This window comes from Pavona decussata, unplaced genomic scaffold, assembly GCF_977016875.1.
Source record: "Pavona decussata unplaced genomic scaffold, jaPavDecu1.1 SCAFFOLD_679, whole genome shotgun sequence".
In the NCBI taxonomy this organism is placed as follows: domain Eukaryota; kingdom Metazoa; phylum Cnidaria; class Anthozoa; order Scleractinia; family Agariciidae; genus Pavona; species Pavona decussata.
Genome location: NW_028145891.1, coordinates 128,024 through 140,000, shown reverse-complemented (window position 1 = coordinate 140,000; position 11,977 = coordinate 128,024). Strand labels below are relative to the sequence as shown.

At 38.7% G+C, this 11,977-nt stretch overlaps 1 protein-coding gene across 1 annotated transcript; it reads left to right on the top strand.

The window, feature by feature from the left end:
• The first annotated feature begins 5,757 nt into the window (after positions 1 to 5,757).
• Positions 5,758 to 9,210, top strand: LOC146449022 (uncharacterized). The gene is made up of 2 exons (XM_085102041.1): positions 5,758 to 8,034; positions 8,729 to 9,210. The coding sequence occupies exons 1-2, from the start codon at positions 6,096 to 6,098 to the stop codon at positions 9,208 to 9,210; spliced, it is 2,421 nt and encodes an 806-aa protein (XP_084958167.1). The 5' UTR covers positions 5,758 to 6,095.
• Positions 9,211 to 11,977: the final 2,767 nt, after the last annotated feature.

Sequence of the window (11,977 nt, the reverse complement as noted above, 5' to 3'; positions counted from 1 at the left end):
GCCAGTAGGATGCCAAACCTACAGCTGTGAACGCCAGTTAAAAGATCATTTTATGTCGGGGTATCGCTTGAGGGAATGTTATTTTCCTGCGTCTACCTCAGTTTCATTTTATTACTTTTTTATTGCTATAATTTTACAATGACTGTTTCACATACATTGTAAATTGACAAAAATCGTCTTATGTATTTACTCCAGCGCAAAGCATACATTTCACAACTCTAAATCATTTACTTTGTCAGTGTATCGCCAAACCGTTTTTAGTAAATTTCTGTTCAAGAAACACCTTAAGTATTGCATTCAGTAGCACGAATGCTAGTTCTATGCCATTACATCAGTATAGGTGACTTATACACTCTGATTGGCTGTAGCAGTCTTCCAGCGTTTAGTCATCTGGAGGACTCGCATGTCATACGAAATTCTCTACTAAGGCAAATAACTATTTCATGTCGTACGAAAAAGCTCACCGATTTTTTTTAAATAAAAATGTTTCGCATAAAAGAAAATAAAACGATTTATTTAAAACATAAATATGGGATTCATGTCACACGATCAATCAATCATGACATCATTTGTTCAGGTAACACTTCAAGCGCTATAAAGAAAGCAAAATGCATCTGTTCCTTAATTAAATATCTGAACGTTTCCAAAGTACACATTAACAACAAAATTCTCATCTCGCCGGCTCTTAAATGTCAGGATAGGTATCCATGAAAGTCTCATGAGAGAGCTTCACAATTGGGATGTGAAAAAAGTGAAAATACGAATTACCCTCAAATCCTACTGCAAGAAAATAGGCAATGAATTAACAGCAGCAATTATAAACGTATTTATAAAATACAAGCGGGTCAAGTTTGCATCATCAAACTTTTTCTTTTTCTCTAGTAACCTGCTGTTAATAGCAATACATAGTACCTTTATTTCCCGCCAGAAATTTGAGATTAAACTATATTTATATTACAAAATTGCTACCTAATCTTGTAGACTCGCCTTCAGTTCGTTGAACCGTAATAATTAATGTATTAGATTAATGTTTTTAAAGTTAAATTAAGGTATCCAGCAGCTCTGGTGATAATTGCTAGCTATTATTGTTATTATTATTTTATATAAATATGTGGCGGCGTTAGCACCAAAGTACCATTTTAGTAGGGAGCTTTTGGTTTACTACAGGAAGGCGATTGTCTGCATTATAGTATTTTGACCAACACATTGAAAACATTTGGCATTTTAACGTTAGTATATAGGTTTGCGTGCATAATGATTCCTTCATTAATTCTCATGTTAACCCATACAGTGGTCTCTCTGTGGTAACCTATACTAGCTTGCAAAACGGTCCTTTCCCATCCATGGACTCAAGTTAAGTGCCTTAAGTATTTTATGTAGGGGTTTCGCTAATAGTTGCTTTCTAGACGTAGGGGTTCCTGAATCTGCCCGCGGGACTTTGAACCTGAATAACTTTTTCAAAATTTAAGAGTTATTGTCTGAGAAAACCAGGCAGGTGGTCAAAGATTGGGGTCGGCCAATTCATTCCATAATAACATCATAGTTAGGTTAGGTGGACTTATGGATAAATATACTAAAGTTTGCTCTTCAAGTATTTTGGTATAGGAGATATGAGATCCACTCTCCATCACCCCCTTAGGTCCTAGTTTTTCTGGTAAATTTGACCCAAATTTGACGGCCAGCAAAAACTGTCAATTTAGCGAACGAAGTTCGTGTTTTGTACCTGATATAAATGGACATAGAACTTCTTGTAAAAAGCCAGAGATATGCGAAATAAACACAAGTCACTCTACAACATTTAATTTTGGAATACCTCTATTTCGTATCTGCAAATGGGCAAGAAATTAGCCATTTTCGACTTCACGCAGAACACACAACTAAAAATTCAGGAAAGATCGGATGCCAAAACCAAACACTCTTACCTTCCCTCTATTAAAATCAGCAATAATCTTTTTGGGCCATTCAAACAGCAAGATGCTACATCACCTCCATTTCTCCTATTACTCGATGTCATGTAGAGCACGACACGACGCAATCAATGTGCTGTTTAAGCCGCTCCTGGATTTTGCATTGAGTTTGTTTTACGTTAAAAATATACAGTTGATCAAATTAGTTCCACAAAAAATTCAAATCCCCTCTCTTGCGAATTTAACGGAAAGGAAATTAAGAAAACACGAAAATAAAGCAAACGACGCCATGTTGAATTTGTTTACTCGGGATAGACTGGGAACTAGTTGATTGGTTGTAAAGGATTAAGGCTTGCCATGGATGATTGTTTCCACGCTGTTTTTCATAAGTAAGCTTTTTGATTTAAGGAAGGCTGGTTTAGGCTCATGCCGTAAATGGCAAGGAATAACAAACTATTGGGAAATGAAGATACCAACAAGAGTTACAACCATTTTCCTTGCTTAATTTTAAATGGCCTACATGTTGTTTTGCTTGCTGGGCAGGGAAAATCGGTTTGAAATTTAAACTGCATTTTGTGAGCTTTGATTAGGGGAAGTTTCTGGGTCAATCTATTTTGTACCGTCAAAGACGGGATTGCAACGAATCAAATAAGGGCCAAAAACACAAGAGTAATCTAAATTAACAATACCGTAGTCCAATTGGAAGTCTTGTTTGAGATTCACTTGCAGAAACTCTATTTTGTTTCAAAACAAAGGGAAAAAACTACGAAAAAAAACAGCGTCATATTATTTTATATCGTAAGAGACTATATATGTACGAAAGTATTTTATGACAATTTCGTTCTTAACATATTTACATTTATTACCTGACATATGGTCTTCGCTCCAGTCTTTTGCGACAGTATTTACATTGCAGTCAGAATCGTAATGTACAGCGCAAAATGAGCTGCTCGTTTTCAACTGTTGACAGTGTGTGCGGTCCAACACCATACGCGCCAAATGAGCTTTATATTATTCCTCTAAGATCATGCAGAAAGGATTTAACAGATTATCTAACTAATCTGGGTGTCAGTGGAAGTCGAGGCTTAGGGACACGGATTAACGAGGCTGATGTTATTCTCAATCGCGCCGGATTGCATTCTCTCTCAGAGGAAGACAGGGAAAGGATTACCGTATGTCCAAAGCACAGATACGAATTAACAACGCATTACCAGAAGTTAAAATCCAGTTGTTCTCACCCATCTCACAGAGGTGAAGCGAAAAAATTAAAAAATCCTCGTCGGGTAAACAAACAAGTGTCGGAAGAAATATATCAGGAGTTTCAAGTTTCAGTTCCAATAGGATCGGGTAAGTACAATAAACCAATATTTAAATCATTCTCGCAATTCACCTATCTATTTTTGGTAATTAATTTACTCTTTACATGTTACCTAAAGATATTTTCACCTTACGTGTAGTTTCTTATCAGTTCGGAAATCTCTGCTAATTTGACAGATGCGTTGTTTTGTTACAATGTAACAAACATCTCTTTCAATTGAAATCAACATTTCAAATATTTTTTTTAGCCCTGTGTAACACTTGTCGAAAACGCCATTCAAGCAGATTTAGAGTGGAGGATGCTACCTCAAAATCTGAGGACGAGCTTAAGGTAAATGTTTTGAATTAAAAGTAAGATTTCTGTTCCCTTGGACGATATGTAACTTCTTTATTTATTCGACCCGGAAACAATTTTGTGATGATGTCAATAGAGTTTTCTAAAAACTCTTAAAAGAGTTGGCCGTTGCAGATTCTACGTAACGTGATGTTATTTGTTTATTCTCTGATTAGCGTTCTTGACGGTCCGGCAGCTCCTCCTTCCCGTCTCCTATCATATTTTTCAAGGTATCAAAGCGGAGATCGCAATTAATCGGACTAAGGGCGAGACGAGGCGGGGTAGGGTGGAAAGTGCACCCAAACCCTCTGTATTTGCTTACCAAACAAAGGTTTGGGTAGGGTGGCTACCGGTACAGCAGCCTGCCAAAACATCGTTTATTTACACATTGCAAGATGTCAAGCCACGTGACTAAAATTTAATACATCATATTATTTCCTAATAAAAAAAAGTCGTGGAATTTGGTTACTATCAATGGTCACCCCTTTCACGGGTAGAAAAGGAATAATAAGTTCCTGTTAATGGTTTTTAGCTCCCCCTGTCTTGCTTTTGTCAAAAAGTAAGTAATAATAATAATAATGATGATGATGATGATGATGATGATAATGATAATAATAATCTGCTAACACCTTTAAAAAGAGTTGTTTTTCATTAAGGACCGTAATTTAACTTCCAAATATATTTTTAGTGATGATACAATTATATTATTTTTTTTATTACGGATAAGAATATTATTGAAACTTTTTTTTTCCTCCAAAAAAAATTGTGCTTGAAAATAGTCATTTTTTTTTTAATCAAAAATAATTGTAAATAGGTTTTAATAGCTCTTTTTTTCTACTTTTAACTTGTCAATAACAATTTGCTTGGAATATTTTAATAAAGAAATTATAATATTTATAAAAAAAATAAAATAATAATGATAATAATAATAATTTTATCTTTTTTTTGAACAACAAAAAAAAAAAACAAAAAAAAAAAGATAAAATCCAACGCTTAACCGGTAACAAATACCAAGTAGCTATAGCTGCAAAGGTTGTCCCGAAAATGGTTGCATTTTCTCCACTTATACAGTCGGCTCCCGATAACTCGAACCCTCGCTAATTCGAACCAATTTTCTTTTCCTTTCAGGTCATTTTCTATATAATTTTACCCTCGATAACTCGAACCTTTTTCAATTTCCCTTGAAGGTTCGAGTCATCGGAAGTCGACTGTATTTCAATCGGAGAGGATTGAAATGTTCCACATCTTTCGTGTCCAACCCTGGTTAGCTCTTCACCACGGTGAAAAACAGGGTCGGAATTCTTCACGTTCACATTAACAGTCCATTTATTAGCACGAGCACATTTGTCACCTTTTAATTAAGGGTTTGAATCAAAATTGAAAATTAATACAGTCGATTCCCGATAACTTAAACCCTCGCTAACTCAAACCTCGCGCTAACACGAACCAATTCTCCTATCCTTTCAGGTCATTTTCTATATAATTTTACCTTCGATAACTCGAACTCCCAATAACTCGAACCTTTTTCAATTTCCCTTGAAGGTTCGAGTTATCGGGAGTTGACTGTATTTATGATTTTATCCAGAAACATTTCAGGTACTTTAATTGAACTGGAAACAAAGGAAAACAAACAACTGGTACACACAATGTGTTCTATTGAATATTGTCATTAATTAAGTCACACCTATCTATATAGGATGAAGTGGAAAACACTGGAAAGGAAGGCAGTGATTTATCTCCAGTAAACGAACCTAGTGGATTCATCTCTACTGAGTTAGACTTTGAAGGCAACATTAACTTATCACATTCTGCTTCTTCTGAGTTTGAATGCACACTAAACAGCACTGTTACTGACCTTAAAGAAGAAGATGGAGAGATTAGCTTTTTATTTATTTATTTATTTATTTATTTATTCATTTATTCACCACGACATACAAACATAGAAAGTTACAATGAATAATAGACTAGGATTACAAGTACATAAGTTTTGAGTAAATAATAATAGTAAAAGAAGTAAGAAGTGGCGAGGAGACCTCAAGAAACCCCCGGGCTTATACTGAGAGGTCTCCTCGGAGATATGTTGGGACTTTAAGACCAGTAAAGACATTGTATTGAGATTTTTTTAACATACGGTGGTGGTAAGACTATAAAGACATAACATAGTAGATAAAGAACAGCATCAGCAAGAGAAACGTGCAGTCTTGAATGAAGCATTGGCACATATATCAGATGGAAGAGTTAGTCCGATAGCTTCGACTCTAAATTCGAATTGGGAAAGTATATCAAGCACACAAAAGGCCTACTACCTGCGGAAAGTGGGTCAAGTTCTCACCGAGGTGTTAACAACCATTGCACCAGATCAAGAAGAGAAAGTATTTGAAGCATTGAGGCGTTCCTTAGATACGACTCTTGTCAAAAAAGGAAACGAAAGCAGAGCATGTTCTGTCAAAGAAGAAGTGACTACAGACCAACTGTCGATTTTGCTGAGGGTGTATCATGAAGCGGAAAGTCGACATACTCGGTTGCAAATTCTATCAATGTTTGCGAAATATTTTTCAAAGAAGGAGATCAGAGAAATGATTCCAGGTCTTAGCAAATGGCAGATCGATCAAGCCCGTCGCCATGCTGCAGAAGAAGGACCAGGACAACCAGTGGTGTCGGTGCCCATTAAACGGACACGCCTTGATCCGGTGAAAACAAATCACTTCGTCAACTTTATTGCTAGTGCAAATTTTATACAGGACGTTGCCTATCGGACTAAAGAATTAAAGCTAGATTCTGGGGAGAAAATCACCATTCCGAATGTGACAAGAACGATGATACATTCACGAATAATCAAACAATACATTTCTTATTGCCAAGAAACAGAGTTTAAACCCGCCAGTGAAAGAACATTGTATAGAATCATCGATGGGTGCGCCGCATCCAAGCAGAAATCGCTTCAGGGTTTAGATTATTTCTTAACGGAGGGGGCACAGGCGTTCGAGTCGCTCGAACGTGTGATTATCGTGCTTGAAGAAGGTGGTGCAACTTCGATTTGGGGAAAGGAAGCCAAGAAAATCTTAAAAGAGGCCAAGCGTTATCTCAAAACTGACTTCCAGAGCCATGTTGGACCCGAGGAAAGGTGTGTTGACCACTGCACTGGTTTCAGTCTCAGCGACCCTCACAACGAAACGTTCGCTCAACATTGTGATCACACCCATGATGTGTCTTGCCCCTCATGCAGCCAGCTAGATGAGGTTTTATCTAATGTTATGGGCATGATGAATGCCCCGGAGCTTACTCTAACAGATGAACAGCAAAGTCAGATTACATTTGATGTGACCCATGCAGTGGAGGCAATCGCTAATTGGAAAGCGCACATGCTTCGAACTGTCAACCAAGAGCAAGCCAAGGAAGAAACTCTCGGTGCACTTAACGATCAAAGCGTTCTCGTAATTATGGACTGGGCAATGAAATATCTGCCCCAGCGTTACCGAGAGCAAATGAGCGATTATTACGAAAAGCGAGGAAAAAGTTGGCATGTTGCTTGCGTTGTTTTCAAAACTGGGGAGAACGAATTCAATGTTGAAACCATTGTGCACATATTTGATAGCTGTATACAGGATTGGTTTTCCGTTGCATCCATCGTGGAGCACGTTCTTGTTACCATCAAGCAAGACCACCCCAACGTGGAGATGGCCTATCTGAAATCTGACAATGCTGGATGCTACCATAATGCCTCACTGTTTCTGTCCCTGAAGTCCATTGGAGAGAGGGCAGGCATTAGTGTGAGAAGGTATGACTTTTCAGATCCACAATCGGGAAAGGACGTTTGTGATAGGAAGATCGCTCCAATGAAAGGTCACATACAGAGATGGGTAAACGAAAAGCACGATGTTATCACAGCCGTTGACATGAAGGAGGCATTGGAATCTTATGGCGGTGTCCGTGGATGCAGAATAGCAGTTGCAGAAGTAGATGTAGCAATGGCAGCTAAGCCAGTAGAATGGAAAGGGATTAGCGCTCTGTTCAACTTTGAGTTTCTTGCCTCCGGAATTAGGGCTTGGAAAGCTTACGGTGTGGGTGAAGGTCAGTTGTTTCCATATGATGAAGAAAGTAGATCTCTGCAGGGTCCAACTGGCCTTCATATCATTATGCCTCTTACGTCTCGCACCCCACTGTCAACGCCAGGGCTGCTAATGGTAAAAGCGAAACATACTAATTCGCAAGACCTTTTTATGTGTGAAGAAGAAGGTTGTGTGGCCACATTTCGAACCCAGGGGGATCTCCAAGGCCACATGGATACTGGGCGACATGTGAGAGTGACGGAGCGCGAGACTATTTACGATTTAGCACGAAAAGAATGGGCAGAAAAGGTCACGGGAATACAGTCAACGCACGTTGGAGAAACAGGGCACGCAAGAGCAAGTAGTCATTCGATGTCAACACGAAAGGCACCGCTACAGGGTTGGGCTCTAAAACGGCAACGAAAGGGTCAGAGAGCAACCGAAAACGCGAAGAGGTTTCTGTTGGAATAGTTTAATAGAGGGGTGACAACAGGTAAGTTATGCTTCAAAGATCAAGTAGTGATTATCACATTTAATGAAAAGATACGTCCTACTTCCTGAATTTAGCACGTTGAAGAACCCCAACCCTTGCGATACAGGTCAGAATGGTCGTTCTTGATTAAAACCTCTCCGAATTGAGATCTTGTAAACGCGCAGACTTGATCAATAATCCCATCTCTTGTCTTCTTTTTACAAGTCTATTCCCAAGTACGTAGAGGTCAGTTTCTCCTTCCTTTTCACCTGCAGTGGATATGAGTTTATAAATCACGTCATCTAATGTTTCACCGGTTTATTTGTTTGATCTAAGAAAATCAGTACAATAGCCCAATTTCGACATATTAAAATTCAGCCGAAATTAATAGACCTCCAGTATTGAGCTCTGGGGAATAAACCCCACAAGCTCTGTTGTTATTCCCCGGAGCGTCGAGTTGAGGTCTATTGTCTCAGGAATTTTAATATATCGAAACTAGTGTATTGATCTCAACTATTCAGAACAATCTGAGGAGCCATGGAACTATGAAATGACTTAAAAAATAATTAAATTAAAGATTTGAGAAACTAAAAACTTTTGTCAGTAGGCTGCCAAATGTGATTCATTTACTTGAGCATGTAACCAATAGCTACTGAAGGAAACAAAGAAGATCCAGCAAAGGTGGCAAAAGAAATGAGAGATGCTAGGGACGAGAGTGGTAAGCTTTGTTTTGCTCCAGAAGAATGGCGAACAGCCAAGCAAATAGCTAGCTATTTCTCACGACTTGCAGCAACGCAACGTCAGCAAAAAGCACCCGGAGAACCCCTTGTTGAACAAGCAGAAGCCATCAGTGAAGAAGACCTCCAAGCATGGGAAACAGAAAGACAGCTGCAAGAACTTCAGACTGCGGTATACCAAGAGGTCGACTTACGGCATCCAATTGAATACAATGGCCATGACATCTGTGGCCTTGCAAAGCGGGGCATGCAAAAATCAAAATTTAAGGTTGCGCAACTAAAAGAAATTTGCTTTCTCTTTGAAATAGGAATTGAGGGGCCTACGAATCGAAAAGACTCTTACGTGAAGCCACTCGAAGATCTGGTACAAACCTGCAGTTGTTTTAAGGAATGACTTGTGGATTCTGTTAACAAACCGGATTACTGGGAAAAAATGCTTGGCATGAGCAAAGGAAACAAAACAAAGCAAAAATCAGGGATAATACAGCCAAAACTAATTTTTTTGTGAATTTGTTGTGTAAGTTTTCAATAACATATTTTATAACCAAAAAGCGCATACTCCTAAGGGCGTTCTGGTGTACATGACAAGCCGGAAAGATAAGTCCAACGTTTTTATTAAAGCAAATGACGTATTCAGTTAGGGTTTCTAGTAGGTAAATAATTCGCTTCACGGCATGTGTTCATTGACAGACCAACGGAACTAGCAAAGTTCAAAATAAGTAAACAAAAGACCGGAAACAAAAACAGACATGTCTTGGAAAAGGCAGTTATCCATGAGCAGCTTTGAGCAGGAAAAAAAATCCGCCCAGGGGTTCTCTTAATATTGTACGCGAGGTGTCATCGTATGCCTGGAAATGTAACATGAAACAGCCACAGTGTATTATAGTCACGCAGTTTCATCTTGCGCTTTCGAGACAAACTCGTGCCTTGCGACGCGCAGTGTTTTCCGGAGTGGTATTGCATGATTTTCCACGGTCAACTGCCGATTTTGCCATTGGTTTGCCTTCGTTTTCATAACATTTCTCAGCCCAGACTGTCACAAAGGAATGGGATTTTTTGTATTTATCGGAGAGTAATTGCTGCGGGCAGCAATTTAATTTATTGAATAACAGCAGACCACTTCCTCTGCTCGGGGATTGACTTTTACCCATGCATATTCGACTTGGTAAGTTGTATCTACCATAAAGCCGAGGAAAATAGTTCTAGGGTCATTCGTTTTTATTTTCTTCACCTGGGAATGCGATGCTCAGATAAATCGACGCCAGCTTCGATAAAATAATGTACTTCTGAAATTGAGTTGTATATTAGTGTGAATTGACACAGCTTTGTCTGTCTTTGACTTTGGCTAACAAATTTCCTCTCAGCATTTAACGCAAGTATCATAGGATTGAAATGTCGAAAAGCAACGTATGCGTTTAGGAATTAGAACGATATTTTGGAAGGATGTACCTCTTCAGACCATTGCCGAGAGTCGAAGTCTTGTTGAATCTTTGTTATTATGGCGGGAAACTGATCGAGGTTGGGAAACTCGCGCGTATTCGACATGGATTCACGATCATATAAAAGCGCTAGCAAGGCAAGGTATTGGTGAGTAGTGAAGTTTGTAAATAGGCTATATCAATTTTAAGATTCGGTTTTTTGGACTTATTGTATTGCATAGCTTGGCTCTTTGAGTCATTTATTTACTGCACTGTTTTTATCTACCGCGCGCCACATTAATTCAACCATCACCGCGCGATATTAATCCTGTTCTGATTTACTTGGGTAGTCAGTTTTTATTGAACTGTTGTTATCTGTCGAGCAGACTGCTTTACTTGGGTAGTCAGTTCTTCCCAGAACTGTTGTTATCTGTCGAGCAAACTGCTTTACTTGGGTAGTCAGTTCTTTATTAAGCTGTTGTTATCTGTCGAGCAGAACATTAACCGGCTAACCTCGCGCTATGAACACTAACTTAGGTTCTGCCTTAGCTTATCGAGCAGAATTCTCTGCTTCCACTAATTAATATCGCAATAACCAATTCTGCTCTACTTGGGTAGTCAGCTTTCTTTTCAGTGAGCTGTTGTTATCTGTCGGGCAGGATATTAATTAATCTAGCTTACTGTAATATTCTGCTGTGTAATATTTTGCTTCTGCGTTGCGCATAGCTGCTCTGTCGAGTACAAATGTAGTATACAGTAACACTGCTTTGTAGTCCCAATTCTTTATAACTCTAAATGAGAGGAATACCAACCTCGCACTCCAGTTTATCAACTATTCCTTTTTTCTTCCATTTTAGGGACGACCGAACGCAACGCGCGGAGACGATCTCTTGCTTTGTATCATCAATGTACAATTGTATCACTTTTCTTTCTTTCTTTTTTCTTGTGGAAAAAATTCTCCGAATTTTGTTTAATGTGATTACAACGTTCACAAAAACACAGTGTCTAGCGCGGCTTGTGCTACAATAAATATTGTTACATTTTGTACAGTAAATAAATGTCCCAAGATTCTACTGCTTTTGGCAGGAATTGTTTGCGTTTGTTCTTTGATTCGATGTTCTTTTAAAATGCTAAATCGTCCAGTTGCCTATTTTGAGTGGTTCATATTATATTAAGTCTGTGCCCTGGAGTTACTACTCGAGCAAAAGAACCATGTCTTACAAAAAGCGTAAGAACCTTCGTTACTGGTTACCGTTCGCGTGGATAAAACGAAAGCATTCCTCGCGCGTTTGATCTGCACAAACCACGATGTCTGGGATTCTGTTTCTGTCTGCGTGACTGCCGGAACTCCGCACGTGTGAAAAAAGACCATTCCGACCATGAATTATAACACGCAAAGGTGCAAAACGGTTTCTCTTGTTGCAGTTAATGATAAGCCATTGGTGATTTCAACTCACCGTAAGCTCATTAGCATACATTTTTTTCTTCACCTAAGCTCATCATGGTAGGTAAAAGGAAATTCCAACCCAAAGAAGATCTGCAAAGAAAATTTTCTTTTCTTAATATCAAGCGCACATTTTTCGTTAGTTATCTTTGCTTTGCAGTAAAGGTAGCGATCATATTTCAGCTTTCCTCAGTGATTCAGAGGGGAGCGTGTCCAGTAGAGAGATTAACCTTGGAAAGTCACTTTATTGAGTAATAACTGTGATCAGTTTGCTTATGCATTGTCCAGAGATTTGTTTT